Below are 22048 nucleotides of genomic sequence, written 5' to 3'. Positions count from 1 at the left end.
TTGGCCCGCCTTTCGCCAATGATTACAAACCCCCCTAAAAACTACAGGCGGGTCTCCTCCCCAGCAGGGGGTCTCCCCGCCTCCGCGAAGGGACCCGGGGTCTGAGGGACCCCCCAGCCGGGGAGAGACTTCCCTCTGCCCGCGTCGCCCGGCTGGGCCTGGCGTCCTGCAGGGAGGAGCCCCGGGCCCGGGAGCCCGTTCTGCACCCGCTTCCTTGAAGCCGCCTGCTGTGCTTAATTCTGCTGCCCGGGCGCAGCGAACGGTTTCCTCGTCCGCTGCCCTAGGGTCGGTGGTTGCTTACGCGTGGAACTTCGCGGACCTCTAAGCGCTGTCACCTGTGGCGGGTTTCCAAAAGCCTCGCACGTTTGCGTGCGCTTGGGCTTGTCAGGATAGGTACTTCCTCGCTGGAAATTTCCCCTCTGCTTTTCCTTTAACGAGTCAAAGGCCCTTGCTTGTCGTGCTGCTTTTCTCTTTTGCCCAGAGGCAGAACTCTTTATCTCTTCGTCTCGCATTAGAGAGAATTAATGTTATTTGACTATTTTATAGGCTTGAGGTATTAAAAAAATTAGTACAGTCATGTCAGTGTATTGTCTTCATGAACAGAAGTGTGTTCTCATGATTACGTTGAATAGTTTCATAACTTGACTAATAATGTAGTAGAGTTCTATGGGTTTCACGTTTTGAATCTATTTAATAAGCACATAGAACATGTGTGTTCTACATGTTCATGGTGCTCTGCTTCTGATCTCACTTAATTCTCAGAAACAAGCTAATAAGTATTATTTTAATCTTACAGATACAGAGATTGCCAAAAATGATTAAGTGAATTGCCCAAAGCTAGAAAGTGATAGAACTGGTGTTGAAACTCTTGTCCCATTGTAAACCTAACCTTCATTGCACCACTGCCTCCCCTTCGTTAATGTCGGAGAGCTATTTTGTTTGGATTTGTTGGTTTTATTGGGGGTAATGGTCCTTCATAGTTTTTGGAGCATAAGTTAGCATATATAATGAATGTCGACTGTAGCATGGTAGTTAAAAATGTACATTCTGCAACCTGACTGACTGAGTTGGAACCCAGGCTTCCTAGTGGCAAAATCTTGGGCAGGTGTTTTATTCTCTTTGATCTCAGCTTTCTGATCTCTATTACCTAGATCTGTTTCTGATCTAGGTAATAGTAGTACCTACTTCCTAGGGTCATTGTGACGATTGAATGAGTTCATATGTTCACATAAGGCACTTAGAATAGTGCCCAGCCTATAGTCTGCTTTTTTAGTAAATGTTAGCTCTTACTGCTATGCATGAGGCATTATATCCACAGCAGATGTAAGGAGGACTAAAACACCCTACCTTCAAGAAATTTCTCTTTTACTGAAGAGTCTAGAACTATATCTAACTAACCACATATTCATTTAGGTGTGAAACAAATCCTAAGGGGTCCACAGCTGGCCATGAGTTCAGAGGATAGAGTGATGAATAGGAACATCGAAAGAGACAGACTCTGTGGTAGCTGGTTTTGGAATTTAGGAGGCAAGGAGGGAGAGTGCTGTAGCAAAGGGGGAGTGAAGTATTTTAAGGGATTTGGGGGTTTATCATTTTGAATTGTGGAGAGCCACTGAAGGTTTAGAGCTTCAGAGATACTTAAGGAAAGCTAAAGTGTAGTTATGTTGCTGTGGTAGCAATGGACCCTCCAACCTCTAAAACTATGGGAAAATAAATTTGTTTATTATAAATTACCCAGTTGGTAGAATTCTGTCATAGCAGAACAAAAAGGACAAAGAAAGTTGGCAAATTATCCATGTGCAATTAGGGAGAAAAACACATCACAGGCTTGGAATCAGACTGCTTGAATTTAATCCTCTCTGCCACCTCTCAGCCTGATGACTTTAGACAAGTGACTTCCCCACTATATTTCCATTTTCTTTTCAGCAAAGTGAGAGAACAACAGTATTAAATGAAATACCAAATGCTAAGTACTTAGGACATATAAATACTCAGAACCCACTAACTAATGACACAGGCAGAACCCATTACCAGTTACACCATGAGGGGAGGGACAGGGTGTTTTTGCCTCATGCAAAGTCCTTGGACAGGTCTTGGAGAATTATAAGTTTACATCAGGGTCCTTGAAATTAAGGAAATTACATTTTTTTTTAATTGGGGAAACAGGGTGTGTGTTAAAATGAGTATTGGAACCGTAGAAGATAGCATATTGTTAATGCAAGTAGTATGGGCAGAGAATACTGTACTAAAAAACAGATGTCCTGTCACAACAACAACAAATCCTTATTGTTTCCCCTCTTCCACCACAGTGTTATGAGCATTACTTTAAACTATAAACATGCCAACAACCAACAGCCACAGTCAGAAATATTCCCTAAGCTTTAACTCAGCCTTCTGAAAATACAACTGCATGTGTAAATTAACTTTGCGTTTCTCCTATTGATCTGTCTATTGTCACCCCACCACCATTTAACCAAGAGCAGTAGAGAAAAGTGCATGTGTATAGTTCTATGAAATTTGCCACAGGTCAATTTGGATAATCACTACCATAATCAAGATACTCACAAAGATCTATTGAGACCAAACTCGATTCTCTGCTTCTGCTGGCAAGTGGGGCTGGTGCAATCTGAGTCTGAGACAAAACTTGATTCTCTGCTTCTGCTGGTGGGTGAGGCCGGTGCAAGCGGCAGGCCTCTGCAGCTCAGAAAGCCCATTTTAGTGTTAGCAGCTAATTATACTAGGGAACACCTTCCTGGGTCAGCTCTGAGAGTCACAACCAGCAAAGCATGATTCTTCTTCACCACCACTGAGTAGCATGCTGCAGCCCTTAGTGTTGTAATTCTTAAAGGGGGGCTTTGCCCTCCAGTGTTGCAACAGACCCCAGCAGCTCACTACCAACTTCTTTCAGGGTTCTTGTCTCACATATCTGAAGAATGAGGTGGACACATGCCTGTAATCCCATCAGCTCCAGAAGCTGAGTCGGGAGGGTTGTAAGTCTGAGATCAGCCTCAGCAACTTAGTGAGGCCCTAAGTAACTTATGAGACAGGTCTTAAAATAAAAAATAAAAAGGGCTGGGATGTAGCTTAATGGTTAAGTGACCTTAGGTTCAATCCCTGGTACCAAAAACAACTACAACAACAAATCTGAAGAATGAAATTCACGAGAAGTAAAAGGAATAGGAGTTGAATTTCAAGTGTGAAGAATAGAAACAGAACTTTTGCAGGGGATCTGATCGCAGGCATTCACCGGAGTGTGTTAGTCTAGGGGCTTGCACGGCTCATGGGTCAGCACTATGGGTCCAAATTTAGGCTATTCATGGTTTGGAAAAGTCCTAACCGTGAGCCTGGACTTTGATTCAGGTCTGCGGCACTTCTGTCTTATCCATGCTCATTGGGGAACTAGAGATTGAGGTCAGTGAATTGTGGATGCTCAGGGTTTGGACTGAGGTGCTGTGTGGAACTGATGTCTCCATTTGTGGAGGCTCGAGCTTGCTGCCAGTGCTGCAGCCTACCCTGGCCTCTTTTCCACAGCTCAGAGACAAGAGCTTGGCTTCAGTTGCAGGATCATTTGTAATAAAAGGTCTGCCATACCATTCCCATCTAACCCTCTCCTGCCTTACCCTCCCTGTGCATCCTAAAGTGGAGTTTGAAGGAAAATGGTTCTTTTGTACAGTAAACTATTTTGCAGCTATTTAACAAAGGAATGAAAATGTTTAATATGAAAAGACCTCTAGAAAGTTAAAAAAAGACTTACTAGGCTATGTGGTATGCTTCCTTTTGGAAAGGACAGGAAGGAAAGTAAGAATATATATTCCTATTTGAGTATAGATCCTAAGGAAACCAGCCAAAGTGGTTACCTAAGGGAGGTTGAGAAGTGGGCTACATCAGGTTATGACAGCTTTCTTGAAACGTGTTTGTGTTACTGTACCAAACAAAAGAGAAATTTTAAAGCCAGACAACTGGGACAGGTGTGTTGTGGAGAAGCACATTGGGGAACCATTATCTTAGAATCTAGGCAACAGTGAATGGGTTGGCTTTTGAATATTGTAGGAGTAGTTGAGTTTTCATCCTCCAAAGAATGGAGTGCAGTAATGTTAAAGAAAAACATTGTTCAGTGCACTTATTAAAGCACAGTGGGGAAGACTTTTTCAGGATTATCATGATAGATACAAGGACCACTGCAACAGGATCTTGCAATTGGATGAGATTAGACTTAAGTTTTAATACAGCACAGGCAAGTGGGACTATATAACCCACAGTAAAAGAGATTCTGACTAAACTGACCTAACAGGATTCATGCTTAAGACAGCCATAGTGTTCAGACATCCCCTGGGGTTTCGGGGGGAAGTCTGATCAGATATTAAGGGTGATCACATATTGAGGAGGGGGCTTCTGACTGAACTGACTTCCCAGCGTCTTTGCTACAACTGAATTTCACAGGGAAGTGCACAGATGGACCTAGGAGAAGGCTAAGAAGCCTGACTAAAGTTTGACTAGGCAATGACTTTGTCAGTAAACCACATATTCCAGCCCAGACTTCATATTAGAGTCACCTGGGGAAGACTTTTTAGAAATAATCCCATCATCTTAAATGGTGACACTAAGCTCTTTTTTAAGCTCCCCAAGTGATTTGGGTATGTGGCTAAGAGTGGTATAGGGGAACTTCCCTTGTATACCCTCTGAAGGTTTGGTAACTGAGCCTGCTGAAAGGAACTGACAACATACAGATTAACAGGAACAAAGGCATACAAATTTATTCTGTGCATAGTGGCATCACAACCACGTGACTATCCAGTAACCCACAGGTTAGAACTTATGTATGTTTACTATGGGACCCAAGTTTGTCTGCTCACCACTCAGAAGCCAATATTTAGGATCAGGAGATGAGTTGGTGGGAAGAAAATCAGTTTTATTCATGGGCTGACACCCTGAGAAGATGAGGGGAACTAATATCTCAGAACCCCATCTTTGGGAACTCAGGTATGTGGATGGGTATTTATAGGGAGGGGAAGGAGGTGCAGGGTGGGGGGTGGGCATTGGGCATGAAGACTACATACTGAGTCACCATCCAGGCTTGATAGCCATCTCTGTCATTCAGAGATGGGTTTTGTTTTCTCTTTCTTGCCAGAATATCCTTACAACAATGGACCTTCATCTCTTAGGACAGTCCTTGTAATTCTTCAGTGTTTTCCTGCAAGTTAAACATAATTATACTTCTGCTTTTTGTTGAAGAACATTATTTGCAAGTTGCATGTTTTGTGTTAAATGATGTACATTTTGATCTTGTTTGAAGGTCATCAGATATCCAGGGTTCTGTAAATCCACAGAAAAGTTACTGATTAGGAAATTTATGAACTCGTGTCTTTTTAGTTTCTTTTCCCAGGAATAGCTAAATAGCTAACCTTGCAGTTTAAAATAGAGAAAAAGGGAAGACAACAAACAACTTTTGCCAGAGAATAGTTTTAACCTGTTAAGTGGCTTCAGTCAGAGGTGTCATCTGTAGCAAAGCTTGTGGGAGACTAATTATCTCATCTGCATGACATCCAAAATTAGTTACCTGAAAGCAAGGAAATGTAGAAGATTTATTTAAGTTTTCCCTCAGTTACACCGTCTCTATAGGGGAGTGGAAGAAGTGTGGTTTGAGAGGAAGTCCTCTACAAGAGATACTTTGTAAAACCCCAGTGGATGACTGATGCCATGGATAATACTAAACCCTATTATTTAATGCCTTTTCTCTCTTAACTAAGCACTTATCACACTATGGCCATAACTTTTATAGCTTAAGGTGTGACCACAAATGTAGGATGAATTTCTTTTCCCTTCTTCACAATTTCATAGATAAAGGATTCATTCTTACTGTAGATGTTAGCAACCTCGGTGTACAATTTTTTTCTTCCCTTATTAAATCAAGCTTTCACCTTTTCACTTGAAGTATGCACTTTATGCTTTTGCTTCTCCATATCTGAATTGCCAGCATCATTCCTCTTGCACTTTGGGACCTATATTAAGTAAATTAAGAGTTACTTGAACATAATCAAATCCACACAGCACCAGTATAACCTAGATGTCTGTTGAGTGATTAAGTGATTAATGGGCCAGCAAACGCAGCAGGACAAAGGGATGATTCAGTCCTGGTTGGACAGAGCAAGATGGTAGAGATTTCATTATACTCAGTGGCATGCAATTTAAAACTTTCTAATTGTTTATTTCTGGAATTTTCCAGGTAATGGTTTAGACCACAGGTAACTAAAACCATGGAAAGTAAAACCAAAGATAAGGAAGAACTCATGTAAACGTTTTTTGGGGAGATAAATGGGCCCAAAGAACAGGTAATACAAAGTTAACAGGTTCTGCACTGGTGATGTCACTCCAGTCTTCCATCCTACGAGTTAATCTCCCCTGTTCAATGAAATTGTGGTGGCAGAAGAGAGAGGGTGATACCTTCTGTCTGAAGGAACTTCCCTCGGTCAGATAAGGTGAACCATAGCTCTCTGCTCTTCAGGAAATAGGATGGAGATAGGACGAGGGGAGTCAGAAAGACCTTGAAGCTGTTCTTTTAGTTTAAAGTACTCACATATCAAGCACCTTTCTTTAGGGTTTCACTTCCTGAGCCCCAGCTTTGGAAACCTCTGATTTAAATCTCAGGAGCACTTGTTTTGTAGACACTAATAGAGTAGTTGGTAGATAGTCCCAGAATAAACCAGTCTCTGTAGTTTCATTATGTATCACTTTATTTGGCAATTAAGTTCTTAAGAAACCCATAAGATGGTTTTGTAATGTCATGGTGAGCACATTATTCAAAATCTACCTCTAGGCTTTTAAAGGCAAGTCTACTTTGAGATTCCAAAGCATGCATGATTCAGGCAATTACACATACTTTAAAAGGTCTGAACATCAAAGATTTTTAAAATATTTTTAATATACTGAAAAGTACAGGAACTAGTATAACTGGCACAAAACCTACTTTTGCTATAGATTTTTTTTTTTTTTTCACGGTGCTGGGGATTGAATCCAGGGCCTTGTGCTTGTGAGGCAAGCACTCTACCAACTGAGCTATCTCCCCAGCTAGATTTATTTTTAAACAAATAAAACAATACTGGCATAAACCCCACACTTCCACACTCCTCCTGTAACCACATTTCTGAAGCTGATATGTATGCTTCCCATTCATTCAGGAACTTCTGCATCTGCATGCACCTGTAAGAATGTATGCTATCGTGTAGTGTGTTTTAAAAGTTTGCATCAATGCTGTCATCCTGAATGAATCCTTTTTTGTGCTCAATATTATATTGTCAAAATTTATCCATGAAAGATGTCAGTCTCCCTGCTACAAAGCAGACTTTAAAGTTTACTTAACTAGTTTGTAAATAAAACTGGTACTTTACACAGAAGTGAACATTGCGCTGTCAAGGGAAAAGACTGATTTGTTTGGTTTCTACATAAGTACAAAGTGTTGTATCTACCACTAATGGGAGCCAATTCAAAATTCACTAGGGAACTAAAGTTAAACTTGTGTTGACCAAAAAAAAAAAAAAAAAAAATCCATGTTGGTATGTGTAGCTCCCCATTCACTTCAACTTCTGTAAAATATTCTCTTGAATCAATGTACTACAATATATGCATTCCTTTGTTGGTAATCAGATTTTTTATTTTTGCCCCATTCAAACACCACTGCATTTTTGCATTTGTCTACTTGTTCATATGAACTAAAGTAGAAATTACCAGGCCTTACTATGAATATGTTAGTCTTGGTTTGTCTATTTTGGGCTGCTATAACAGAATACTATATTATAGAGAACAGAAATTTATGTCTCACAGTTCTGGAAGCAGGAAAGTCCAGAATCAAGGTGCCAGCAGGTTCAGTTGTCTGGTGAGGATTTTCCTTACTAAGGACCAGTGTCTTCACAGGCAGAATGCAGAAGGGCAAATGAACTGAATGCCACATGAAGCCTCTTTTACATTAACAGGGAAAGAGCCTCATGGGCTTATCATCGTCAAAAGGCCCCCCTTCCTAATACCATCACATTAACCATTAAGCTTCAACATCTGAATTTTGGAGGGTATATATTCCAGTCATAGCAAATCTTTTTTTTGCTGTCATTATATTGTCCAAGTGATTATGCCAGCATAAAGAATTTCTCCTCCCTCTTCCCCAACTTCCTTCATCCTTAAGAGCCAAGTAGTGATGGGGAAGCTACAGAAGACACCGAGACAGTTCAGAAATGGAAAGTGGGGGAGGAAAGCAGGGCAGAGAGAAGACATGGGAATCAGGCACAGGAGCAGTGGCAGGGTGAAGATGTGCTTGATGGACTGAATCTATTGAGTACAAATAAGAGGAAGCCTGAAGGGCATGGAGATGTCTGGTGACCTGATTGAGATGAGCTTCTGGCAATTAGTGGGGGGTGGGCATCTTGAGATAGGGGGTTGAGGAGTGAACGCAAATAAACCTGTGCTTTGGCAATATTTGGCTGTGTTGGGGAAGGAGAAGGATAGGAGCTAGAAGTGGAAGCAAGGCCAGTGAGGTCAAGACAAGATGGCGAGAATCAGCAGGTTTTCATGCCTATGAAAGGTTTAAAGGAGAAATGGAAAAGATGAGAAGGCCAAAGTGATGGCTGAGGACCCTGAGAGGGCAGGAAGAATGGGATCCAGAGACGACCTGGAGGATTGTCCTTAAAGAAGGGGCATTGTAACCTAAAAGCAGGGAAGAAGGGAGAAAATGATGGGTGCAGATGCAGGACAATTTGTAGGCGTAGCAGTGAGCGCCTGAGTTGGTTCCCCCGTTAGCATTTATCTTCTCTAGTAGGAGAGGATTGGCTGGTGGTGAAGAGTGGGGCTTTGAGCAGAGTGTGAGGTCATCATTTAGAGCTCAGAAGAGGGACTGGATGCAGACACTCAGGTGAAGACAGTCTTCAGCACTGAGTTGAGAGTGGTGGCCATGGATTTATGTTGGTATGAGGATCCCTCTGTGTCTCCTAACTGAGAGGTCACAGTGCTGTTTGAGCATGGTTATTTCAAGGTGCTCACACTTAGGGGATCTGGTTGGAGAGGAATGGGCAGGACTTCTGTAATCTGTGCAGCCCTTCTGAAGGGCCAGCACCTCAACACAGTTTTTTAAAGGAGGAAAAGAAAATTGGGGTAAGAATGTTTGGTGTATGGTGAAGTAAATGTTTGTGAAGATCAACCATGGAGGCTACACTGGGTAGTGGGGGTAATGCAGGCAGGAGAGACTGTTGGAGAAAGAAGTTAGATGAGTTGAAGGGACTGGAAAGCTGGTGATATTCTGAAAGTTTAGTGTCAGTTTAGCAGGCAAGCTGGAGGAACAGGAGGTTATGATCTGAAATGGAGTCTTCTAGAGATAGCAATACTGAAGGATGACTTGGAGCAGATGGCCAATAAAATTGGAAAAGTCACTGGGTATGAGAAGAGTTCAGGGCCAGTGTCAAATTAGCCTCGTGGACTCAGACCTTTCTAAACCCCTGGTTGTGTTGGGTAGAGAGGCTATTTGTGGGCAAGGTTCATTAAACAAGGAAAATTGTCCAGGAGGGCAGAAGAGCTGGGGTGAAGGGTGGGAAAGGGTGCTGTTGATTGTTATCCTGAGCTTCAAGGGAAATTGTCTCCTTTCTCACTCCTCCTTCCCCTTCTTGTTTCTACCCACAAGAGGATGCAGGTATAATGTTTTTGAAGCTTCACAGAGGAATAGGAGTTAAGAGACCCTTTGCCCCTAAAAAGGTAGATTGTGAGAGAAGGAACAGTTTCCACTTGAGTGAACTTCAGGGGAAGTGTGTACTTGGAGCAAAGTTGCCTTTAATCCAGGAAAGAGGAATGTTCTCAGAAGGTGAGAGGGAAGCAGCCTTTTGTCATGTTTCTAGTGATTGACATTTGGTTTAGCAGTAGGCAGATAGTCTGTCTCAGAGAGGAAAGAGCCAGAAGGGCACCTTCAGAGGTAACCAATGACTGTGAGAATTTAAGGTGACATGCTCTTATGTCATATGGAAGCATTTCCTTGTGATAATCTCACTGGGTCTGTCTTTGTTAGTCAGTACAACTTGTTATGTCTTCCTTTGCCTTTCATGTGTTGTGGAAGCTTCTAGATTTGAAGCACTTTAAATATGTTTGAAACAGTACTTCATTATGCTAGAGCATAGTGGGGAAGGGGTGATGACTAACACAGTGGCTTAGTTTGAGTTTAGCAAAAGATTTGCTAGAACATTCTACAGTCAGGTGTTCTTAACTTGTTTGTGCCATGAGTAAAGCGTGTACAGCAGTTGGGTGCAGGGGTACACGCCTGTAATCCCAGCAGCTTGGGAGGCTAAGGCAGGAGGATTGCAAGTTCAAAGCCAGCCACAGCAACTTAACGAGGCCTTAAGCAACTCAGCAAGACCTTGTCTCTAAATAAAATACAGAAAAGGGCAGATATGGCCCCTGGGTCCAATCCAATCCCCAGTACAAAAAAAAAAAAAACAAAAAAAACAACTGTATGACAATGTAGTAAAGTTTTTGGTCCTTTTTCAAAAAGTTTTAAAATGTATAACATGAAAGATATAGTAATATAAAGGAAATTAATTATAATAAAACTGATGTAGTCATATGTGCTTCTTAAATAAGACCTGGCAGTAGTTCTTATTAGAACTGTTGTAACTTCAACACAACAGTATCTCAAGCTATGGGCACCAACCTGATATGATATGAAAATAAATGTAATTTCTTTTGGTAACAGAGTTTATAGATACTTCTGATACTACCATAGCTGGTTGTCCAAGGTATGGGGACATGCCTGTATTTTGGTTAGAGATCAGTAAAATAAAGATATTATTTCCCACCCCACATCCAAGTTCAGAGTCTTTATTCTATCCAGGTTTGATCATCAGCACTTCCAAGTGCAACAGAACTCTGGTCAGTTGAGTAGGGAACAGATCAGACTCAAGCTCTGACACATATTTGGCAAGGCATAAATAACCGTTATTTCATTCACGTAGCAATTGCTGCTCTATACAAAAAAATGTGATGATGTGGTGCAATGGGTTATAACTGTGGAAAATCATTTTGATGGAGTGGACCCCGGAGCTGCAGCAGCTGTGGTCACTACCAAAAGGCAGAGCATGCTAGAAAATCAACATTAGAACCTTGGCTATGAAGTTAAAGGCAAGTAAAGGACAGTTTCCTTTATTAAAGACTCAAACTGAAGGGAAAGTTTTTTCCTTTCTGATAAGTGATAGTAGACTAAAAGTGGATTCCATTCACTTAGCATATTTTGTGATAAACACCACCAGTAATCTCACCCTATGATTGCTTACCATTTTATACATTTTTAAAAGGCAGTTGACCTTTTTTCTTGTCTTTGTATCTAAAATAATTACTCTGTGTTGAAGTGGTCATATACTTTGTCAGTAATAATATTGAGACTAAGGGATTCACATTGTTTTCAGGAAAAATAGTTATTGTCATAAGATGCACTGGATTCTTTTTTCCATATTTTCATTGGTGCATTATAATTACACATAATGGTGGATTCATTGTTACATATATGTACATGCACACAATATAACAATATAATTTAGTCAATATAATTCCCCAGCATTTCCCTTTTCCTCTCTTCCCCTGCCCCTTTCCTCTTCTCTTCTGATCTTCCTTCAATTTTCATGAGATCCCTTCGCCACCTTTCTTTTCCTTTTCCCTCTGTAGCTTTCACAAATAAGAGAAAACGTATGACCCTTGACTTTCCGAGTTTGGCTTATTTCACTTAATGTTCGGAAGTTCCATCCGTTTTCCTGGAGATGACATAATGTCATTCTTTATGACTAAATACAACTCTGTTGTGTACATATGCCACATTTTCTTTATCCCTTCATCCACTGATGGGCATTGAGGCTGCTTCCTAGTTTGGCTGTGGTGAAATTGTGCTGCTGTGAACATGAATAGGCTTGCATTGCTGTAGCATACTGACTTTCATTCTTTAGGGTGTGTACCGAAGAGTGATACAGCTGAATTCTTGATTTTCTCAATGGGGGACTTTCTTTTAAAGATCAACTTAGGTTCAGAGGTACTGACTAAGAGACAAAGAATTCTGTGGTGGGTTTAGTGAAGTCAGTAAATCAAGAAATAAGAAATGTGGGCAATGTATTACAGTTTTTGAAGTAAATGGGAAAGCTTTATGAGCATTTTATGGAGATTAGTTGTCTCATTCTTTCATTCATTCAAATATATATTGAGGACACCATCCAAGACTCTTCCCCTAGCACTGAGCAGAATGGCCTCCATGCTTGCTTCTCTTCTCCATTTTTCTTTTCCGTCTTGCGGCTCTTCTCTTCTCTGTACCAGCTGCTGCCACTTCCCCTCCTTCTGCTGCTTAGCGACATCCCTCCCCACCTTGAGCCCCTTTGAACTTCTTTACTCTACTTTTTATTTCTTCCTGTCTATCTTATCAGGAAGAATACCTCATGTATCCCTCTTTCTAGTCCAAAGTTTTCCTGTCTTCTAATGAGAAAAAAGGTTTGTGCAACTTTCCCCTAAACTCTTTCTCCTGATTTTGAAAACAACAACAAAATGTAATGAGAAAAATGAAGACATGATTTTCTTCAGACTGGTCAATGTTTCCTTTACCCAGGTGAATCCAGATTAGAACATGGTCTGCACCTAGGCACATAATTGCACAAATTGTCTGACATGTAGCAAAGATTGACAATGATATCAAGTGGGGTGGCTCTTGTTTCATTTTTCTCAACTTTTCAGTGTATAATCAAAACTACTGAGAAAACATATCTGAGTTTATTACTACATTTTTCAAAAGAATTGGGACACAGCAACAGGGAGGCACACTGATGTCAAGTAATGATAGCCAAAGGTTGATATTATCACTACTGCTTTCACCCCCCACCACACTGTCTTCTAAGTTGTAGTAGAAACAGGCATTAATGTTTATTGAGCTCTTTCTGTATGATAGGTACTATGCTAAAACCTCTGTGTGGATTGTTTTACTCAGCCTCACAAAACTCCAAGGGATTGTCTTCATTTTTCTGGTCCAAAGGAAACAGATTCTGAGAAGTTTTAACTGAGAAGTTAAAAATCACTTGCCCCATGAAATTGATCAAATTATGTTATATGCATATACAAATATATCACAATGAATCCCACTGTTTTGTATAATTATAATGCACCGTGAAAGAAAATCCTTTGCCCATCTAGATAGCTATTAAATATCAGACTCTGGGAGTTGAAACTAGTTCTTTTACATTCCAGAGCCTGTTTCTTTAACCCTTATGCTGCATAGTCTCTTACTAAGAAGACTCAAGAAAACAAAACCAGCCACAGAAGCATAGCTGCCAGGGCCAACTGCAGGGCAAGCAGCCCCACTCGCCCAGTTGCTCCTGTGCCCTCACAACAGACTGCTCTTGACAGTGGTCAGGGGTAGACTTTAGTAGTGTTGTGTCCCAGTCTCCCTATCCAAGAAGTGAACTGAGAGATACATTTTGAGAGTGAGTTCCATCTAGAAAACTCTGTACCCTTGACTGGTAAAAGTTACTTAGCCACTGATATCTGGGAAAATAAGATATAATGTTAAACTAATTTGTGTTTGTATTCAACAGATAGCAAATTTTAAAATATACTAAGTTAAACTCTCATTTTGGTGAGGTGAAAAACAAAAATGGGTTATAAAATTATCCCCAAAGCAGCAGATGTTCAAATATTTCTTACTTTCATGTGTATGTATGTGTTCTCTCTTTCCCTGGAATTGTTCCTAAAGCTAAGAAGAAACTTCCCAGCTTGCCTATCTTCTTGGAAAATTCTTCCCCATGTCCTAAAGTCTTCCCAGCCAGAAGCTCTACTTGATGTAAGAAATAATGCACGACCCTTTGCGCCACTGCAAACATTTACAGATGAGGAATTGATGATAAAGAGTGCAGGTGAGTACCCTTCTCCCTTTACCCTATTACTCCTCTGGTCATGAGATGGGTCTGCAGTATGCAATTACATGTGACAGATTGGAAAGTGCATTCATTTAAGTTTGTGAATGGAGTTTTCTGACAATTTTTTTGAAAAAAGTAGCACATAACTAATAGGTAAAAACAACAGCAGACTAAAATGCTGTCTGGTTAAAGTTCCCCCCACCTCTGTTCCCTGCTTCCCCAGTTCTTGTAAGAAGCTGCCTTGTTAAAAAGTTTCCTAGAGAGCAATGGAGCGGGCACATACCATGGGCAGCTGTTTGTATAAAGGCCTGGGATGCTGCTAAACATCCTACAGTACACAGAACAGCTTCACAACAAAGGCTCACCTGCCCCAAACTGTCTGTAGTACTGAGGTAGAGAAACCTCACTCTGTGTGACCATGCAGTTATGCAGAGGCCCATGTTAGGTGGGGTGTGCTGGCATAGAAAGGTCGAGACATACGGGGGGAGAAGGTTGAATGTGTGTCCTATGATTACGTAAAGTAGAGATATAAGTTGATAGATAAGTGAATAATGTATGTGTCTGTATAGATACAGATGATTTTCAAAGAAAAGTTTTCAGAAAAAATATGCAATAAATAAAAATTTGGGAAGAGGGACTAGAGAGCCAGAACAGGGAATAAGGCTTTTATTTTTCATTTTATGCCTTCTATATTGTTGATTTGTTTTTACATATGTTATTTATTTTTAGTGTCATCAAGGATTACAAAGGGGATTGGAGTATTATACTTTTCTGTATTAAAAAAGTCATAATTTGTATTTTAAAAGAATAAGTGCACCCATCTGCATTTTAACTTGAGTTAAAAATTAAAAGTTTGTTAGCAAACTATCAATGATGATTATTGCCATTATTAAAATGACTGCCACTTGAACATAGACTCAATAGTAATCTTTTTCCTGCAGTTAAAAAATTTGCACAGAAAGAAATTGCTCCTTTGGTTTCAACCATGGATGAAAATTCCAAAATGGAGGAATCAGTAATACAAGGATTGTTCCAACAAGGGGTATATATTTCATAATTCTTCTAATTTCAAGCTTCTGTAAATACATTCCAGTGTTAACACTCGTGTTCTTTTAAATTTAAGGACTGTAATGAGCATAATGAACCCTTTGTTTCCTTGCCAAAAATATCTGTGCTCTCTGTTCATTGGAGGTCCTTATTAGTATTTATGTAAGATTTTTAGTAATTGAATTAACATTATAAATGGAAATATTGTGTTTGGTGGGGAAAATGTTGGCAATGAGAGAGGGATTTCTTTAGAGCAGTGGTTCTCAACCAGGAGCAGTTTGGCCTTCCAGGGTGCATGCTGCTGGCATCCAATGGAAAGGAATAACTCACTGCCCTCGGCACCACTTCAGACTCTTCCAGATGAGGAAATGATGACAAAGAAAGAAGATCAGCAAGTTTCTCATCATGAGGACTAGTTCTTTCAGACTCCAGAGCCTGTTTCCTTAACCCTTGTTATAGTGACAAGGGATACTACTCAGCATCCTACAATACACAGGACAACTGCCACAACAAAAAACTATCCCACTTGATAAGATGCTGTAGTATAAGATATATTCTACCTGAGTCTCCTATGTGTGTGGTAAGCTTAGAAACTTAGAACCAGGTGACATCTGAATTCCACATTGACCAGGACAACAGATTTCTATCTTAAGTCACATAGACCTTTAGTGAAACAGACAAAATAGGTTAAAGTAGAACTGCTTTGATTATGACTGGAAGAGGTTATGAGCATGGGGACTCCAAGAAGGACATGTAAAAATCACCACACTCATTCCTGATTTCTCCCTTCTCCATAGGTGCAAAGGGAATTTTTTTTTTAATACTAAGGATGACACAAAATTAGTGACTGCCATTCATAGTCATTGTCCTAAATCTCATCTGTCATCCTATTTGAAAAATAACCTTTGCCGCTTAGCCATATAGTGTCATTTCTTCGTATTTTAAATTGACCAGCTTTTAGTGTTTTTTCCAACTTTGTGTTGGCAGTGAAACTCTTGGGAACATGGAACCTTATGTGGAGCCACACTAAGTCTATCAGAAGTTCAGAATATAAGACAGACTCAGTGAGTCCATCCCTTAGTCAGCTTTCACTGTCATGGTCTATGATCCTGTAGGCTTCTCTGACGCTTCTCCTAAAGTGGTAGACCTCAAAAGCCTCATGCTCCCACTACCCATTTCCATAAATTGCTCCTGCATAGTATAGTCCCACCTACCTATTGTCCCAGCTCTTTGGTCACCTGCCACATATTTCCAGTTGAGAACTTAGTGATTTTATTTTATAGAGAAGCAGTATCTCCAACAGCTTCTCCAAATACTATAATCAGGTATCTATCAGACCCACCAGTCTCCAAGCATGCCCACATCCTCTGGGTCTTCCTCAGCATCATTTCTGGTTCTCTCACATTTCAATCATCCCCTTGTTTCTTCCTTCATAAGCAGCAAAATCTTCCTTCAGCTTGAAACATGACGACCATAACCCTGACCACAGCAGAGTGATTACCAGAAAGTATAGGGAGAATTGGAACATTATTGTTTATCCATTATCACCTGTGGCCCTTAGGCCCCATGTACACATGTTCCCTTTCTGAAATGAAGTCACTTAAAAATGGAACGTTACTGAGGAAGATTCATGTGTCAGACTTTGGAGTAGTGATTAATTAGTCGGCCTGGATCAAGGTTGTTAGAAATCCATGGCCAACATTTTGTTGTATTTATCAGGTACCTGTGCCTGCTCAAATGTGGCTCTAGCAAATACAAGTACTATCTGCCAGCCATCTTAGACGTGCTAAAATGGCGAGCAGATTGGTCATTCAGCCATAATCTCAGCTGAAAAAATCAAGGAACCTGCCTAGAAGAGATTATGTCAAATGAAATTGTAAATGTTGCCCCTGAGGGCTAGTTGCTTTCTTATGTTTACTTATTATATTCAAAGTGCTATAAACAGAACTATATTGAAAGACCAAAACACCTCCTACAGTTCTTAGCAAGAAAGGCCATCAGATTATGTTTATATTATATAAGATATTTTCTCATTCCATTCAATTATTCTTTAGATATGATGTATCCCCCAAAAGCTCATGTGTGAGACAATGCAAGAATGTTCAGAGGTGAAATGATTGTATTATGAGAACTTTAACCTGATCAGTAGATTAATCCACTCATATGTATTAACTGGGTGATAACTCTAGGTAAATAGGATGTCACTAGAGAAAGTAGGTCACTGGCAGTATGCCTTTGGGGTTTGTATTTTGTCCTTGGTGAACAGAGCTCTCTCTGCTTTCTGGCTGCTATGTCCTAAGCTGCTTTCCTCTATCATACCCTTCTCTCGTGATATTCTTCCTCACCTTGAACCCAGAGCTAGACCATGAACTGGACCTCTGAAACTATGAAACAAAATAAACTTTTTCTCTTTTAAGTTGTTCTGTTCAGGTCTTTGGGTCACACTGATGCAGAGCCAACTTAAACAGAAATTGATACTGAGAATTGGGGAGATTACAAGGACTAATCTGACCATGTGGTTCAAAAGCCTTTGGAACTGGTTTCTGAGGGGAGAAATTTTGAAAAGTTTAGAGATATAAGGTGGAAAAGCTTTAGAATATTGTAAGTGGAGTTTAATAGATGGCTGGTGGGAGCTCAGATCAGAATACCAATAGAACTGCAGACAGTAAAGACTAGGCTCATGGGGTTTCAGAGGAGAGGGAGGACTCTATTGGAAATTAGGCTAGAGGCTGATCATGTTAAGAAAGAAGTTGCCTGTGTTTTGCCTGCATCCTGAGACTTTCTGTGAGGCTGAAGTTAAAAGTGATGGACTTATTAATCTGGAAAGAGGAAATTTCAGGACAGCATAGCATTCATGGGGTGGCTTAGATATTGCTGGAAGCTTGTAACCAAGTTTACTGTGATAACAGAGAGCAGAGAGCAAAGCAGAAAGATTTGAAAAACTTGTAGTTTAGCCAGAAAAGTACCAGTAAAGCTGGGGTTAAGGACGGTATTTATAGCAACTTAAAAAGATGCTAAGTACTTTGCACAGAGACAATGGAAAAGATGGCTTGAGGCATCTCGGGCTCAAGGGTATAAAAGTCAAAATTCCATTGAGATCATGGGGCACCCTGCTTGCACATGGGGATCTAGTAAGTTATTTTATTTTTTTTCCAGTCACCCAGACACTCAGATGCTGCTGCAGCCATGGTCCCAGGAGACTTGGCTCAAGGTGGTGACAGACCTTAGTGTCAACCACATAGTGCTGATTCTGCAGGAATGCCGGATGCTAGAGTTAGGGGTTATGAAGGCTTCCACCAGTGTTTCAAAGGAAGGCCTGGGAAGCTAGACAAAGTGTAGCAGAGTTGGAGTTCCTGGGGCTGCACCAAGGGAATGATGCATAAAGATATAAGAAGGAAGCCAAAGCTGCAGTGGAGACCCACAAGATTGAGAGATGCTACCAATGTGGAACATCTGCTGAGGAAAGCTGCAGGAATCCATAGGACACAAGCCAAGAAAAAGGTCATGTGGGCTGCAGCCAGCAAGCCCACAAGAACAGCTACACAAAATCTTTAGAAAGCTCACAATGTCATGTGCCCCAGATGCTGGATGTGGAATACAGAACTTGTATGCCCAGCTGGATTTTAGTCTTCCCTCTTCCTATGCCCCTTTTTCTCCCTTTTGGAATGGAAATGTTTATTCTGTTCCATTATACATTGGATATGTATAATTTGCTCTTGATTTTGGCTCATAGCTAAGTTTGCCTTGAGTCTCAGATGGACTTGGATTTTGGATAATGCTGTAACTTAAGACTATGGAATGCTTGTAAATGGACTAAATATATTTCACATTATGAGATGGGCATGAGCTTTGGGGGCCTGGGGTGGAATGTTATGGTGTAACTACAGGGTGTCCCCTAAATGCAAGAATACAGGAAAGTTCAGGGGTAAAATGATTAGATTATGAGAGCTTTAACCTAATCAGTGCATTAATATGAATTATGAATTGATAACTGAAGGCAGGTAGGGCAGGGCTGGAGGAAGTAAGTCCCTTAGAGTGTGTCTTTGGAATTTATATTTTGTTCCTGGTGAACAGAGCTCTCTCTGCTTCCTGACCACCATGTCCTGAACTGCTTCCTTTTGTCATGCCTTTCTGTCATAATGTTCTTCCTCATCTTGGGCCCAGAGCTATGGTGTCTGCTGAACCTCTAAAACCATGAGCCAAAATAAACTTTTCCTTCTGAGATTTTCTTCTCAGGACTTTTGGCCACAGCAATGCAAAACTGACTAAAACACTCTTAAAAGCATTTTACCTCTTCTTTTCATTTTTGGAGGCCCAAAAGAAAACAATAGGTCTAGCATATAATTTTATCCTTTTCAAAAATAAATTATTTCTGTTAGTTTTTTTTTTTTTTTTTTTTTTTCTGTTACTGATACCAAAATAGCCACAACAGCACACACCTTAATCCCAGTGACTTGGGAGGCTGAGACAGGAGGATGGCAAGTTGAAGGCCAGCCTCAGCAACTTAATGAGACCCTGCCGCAACATAAAAATAAATAAAAAGGACTAGAATGTAGCTCAGTAGTAGTAGAGTGCCCTGGGTTCATTGCCTGGTACCAAAGATTAATGTTTAAAGAACTAAGAAATCTGTGTTAACAATTTATTTTTAATTTGTTCTTGCAAGGAATTTCCAGACATAAAATTAGATTCCATAATCTGTTTTCTTCTTTTTCCTGTAGTTGATGGGTGTTGAAGTTGATACAAAGTATGGAGGAACAGGACTCTCATTTTTTTCCTGTATCCTAGTCATAGAAGAATTAGCCAAAGTCGATGCATCTGTGGCTCTCCTGTGTGACATCCAGAACACAGTAGTTAACAAGCTGATTAAAAAACAAGGAACAGAAGAACAAAAGGCCACCTATCTTCCTAAACTGGTTACAGAAAAAGTGAGTTGAAAACAAGTTGTTGAAATGGATTTGATCTTTTCGAAGTTTGCAATATTTTCAGGAGAAAAGTGGCTGCAGTGTTGATTTTTATTATCCAGGACCCATGCAGCACCATAAATTAATCAAGCAGTGCTTAGTAATGTTACTGGAAAAACACTTTGCCTTTTATTTACCACTTGGAAATTTAGACAATAAAATTATTTCTTTTTTGTCACAATTTTGTTTTCCACTTTTGTTGATAGTTTAATTTGCATTGAGTTTGTTTTCTACTATAATTATTAGAATTAATTTAAATAAACTTAAGCATGTATTTTTAAGTCTGCAAATTTGTCCTGGACAAATAGTATGGTAGTTTGAAGGAAACAGTATTGGCAGAGTACTGTTTTGATAAATATAGACTTTTTAAAAAAGTAGCTAAGGGTTTGATTTTTAAATGTCCATTTCACCATAAGCATTTTTCATGCAGAGCATAAATACAATTGTTATTTGGACTTGTTTCCCCTTATGTGTGTAGGTAGGAAGCTTCTGCCTTTCAGAGACTGGAGCAGGTAGTGACCCCTTTTCTTTGAAGACCAGAGCTGATAAAAAGGGAAATTACTATGTCATCAATGGGTCGAAGATGTGGATTAGCAACGCTGCATATGCAGGACTCTTCCTGGTTTTCGCAAATGTGGACTATACCAGAGTAGGTTTAAAAACAAAATTTCTTCTCTTTTCCTCCCATCTTTTCTCTTTTTTCTTTCCTCCTTCCATTTCCTTTGTAGGACTTAGTCTTAAATTTGTTATTTTTCTCAGTACTAGAAATGTGAGATTGAACTAGCATCTTTTCACCCTCTTTTTTATTAATTTCCTAAGCTAAAATATTTTATGACATAATTATTAATTACATGGTACACCAATTATTATTTATCTCCTAATATGTTATATAAGAAGCCAATCTTTAATTTTATATGATTTCAAATTTTAGTAATGAAGAATTTAAGTACCTATATAGTACATTTACTTTTAAGAATATTTTAGAGCTGGACACAATGACATGTAGTTCCAGCTACTTGGGAGACTGAGGTCAGAGGATTACAAGGCCAAGGCCATCCTGGGCAAATTAGTGATATCCTGTCTCAAAATTTTAAAAAAATTTAAAAAGACTGAGGATACAGAATGTCCCTGAGTTTAATCCCCAGTACCACAGGAAAAAGAGAGAGAGAGGGAGAGAGGGAGGGAGGAAGGGAGGGAGGGAGGAAGGAATTGAAAAAGTGTATTTTGTCCCATTGGAAAAAAGACATATAGCAAAATGGTAAATGTATTTTTCATATATCTACAATGTAACATTTAATTGAATTGGAAAATTTTAAGGCATTTAATAAAATTAAATTTAGAACATGGGATTCTCATAACCATATTATACCTTATGATAACAATAACTTTAATGTTCATTGTGGTTTCTGAAAAAGCAAAAGAAATGGCATGGTTCCTGATTTTTTATCTCATGCCTTCTACTTACTCTCATTTCATAATGCATACATTACAATTCAGAGTCCTTTCACATTTATACTAAAGTCCATTTTTAGTTTTCTTTTTCCTTTGAACCCTTTATGAACAGGGCATTTTATAGATCCAAGGGGCAATAACATTTTAAATCTTCTTTCTAGGGATATAGAGGAATCACCTGCTTCTTAGTAGATCGTGATACAGAAGGCCTTGGTGTAGGGAGAGCAGAAAACAAACTGGGGATCCGAGCTTCTGCCACCTGTCCATTAACGTTTGAAAATGTCAAGGTGGGTATTTAGAATAATCAGTAAAATATTTTGAAAGGAACTTCACATGGTATGATAGGAGGTGTGCAAGAGAGCTATCAAAATACTAAGTGGCAACAGGTATGCACAGGAGAGTGTTTTGTGGAATCCTGAATGGCGCTCTTAGGTTAAGTTGTGACCAGGGTATTTTTCACAGTAGTTTAGACCAGAGTGGAAACCTTTCTACCCAGAAGCTGGCCTGGGAAGAAAATGCTGAGAATTAACCTGTTATGTTTTATAACTTGGATACTTCTGAATCATTTCTACTTCATAAGCTTGGTGTACTTGTGAAGGAAATCTGTTGTCAGTGCACCAAAGACCACAAGATGGGGATGTTGCCACAAAACAAGATAGCCAGGATGCTGTGGCTGAGACTCCA

General features: G+C 39.9%; 1 protein-coding gene across 1 annotated transcript in view; it reads left to right on the top strand.

Moving 5' to 3' along the window:
- ACADSB (acyl-CoA dehydrogenase short/branched chain) overlaps nt 1–22048 on the top strand; it is a 35477-nt gene that overhangs the window by 400 nt on the left and 13029 nt on the right. The window contains 5 exon segments of the mRNA XM_079138478.1: nt 13742–13901; nt 14846–14946; nt 19670–19876; nt 20391–20561; nt 21526–21651. Coding sequence (XP_078994604.1) covers nt 13742–13901; nt 14846–14946; nt 19670–19876; nt 20391–20561; nt 21526–21651 — 765 coding nt within the window.

The sequence above is a fragment of the Sciurus vulgaris genome (assembly GCF_902686455.1).
Source record: "Sciurus vulgaris genome assembly, chromosome: 4".
Classification (NCBI taxonomy): domain Eukaryota; kingdom Metazoa; phylum Chordata; class Mammalia; order Rodentia; family Sciuridae; genus Sciurus; species Sciurus vulgaris.
This window is presented reverse-complemented; position numbering and strand designations above follow the sequence as displayed.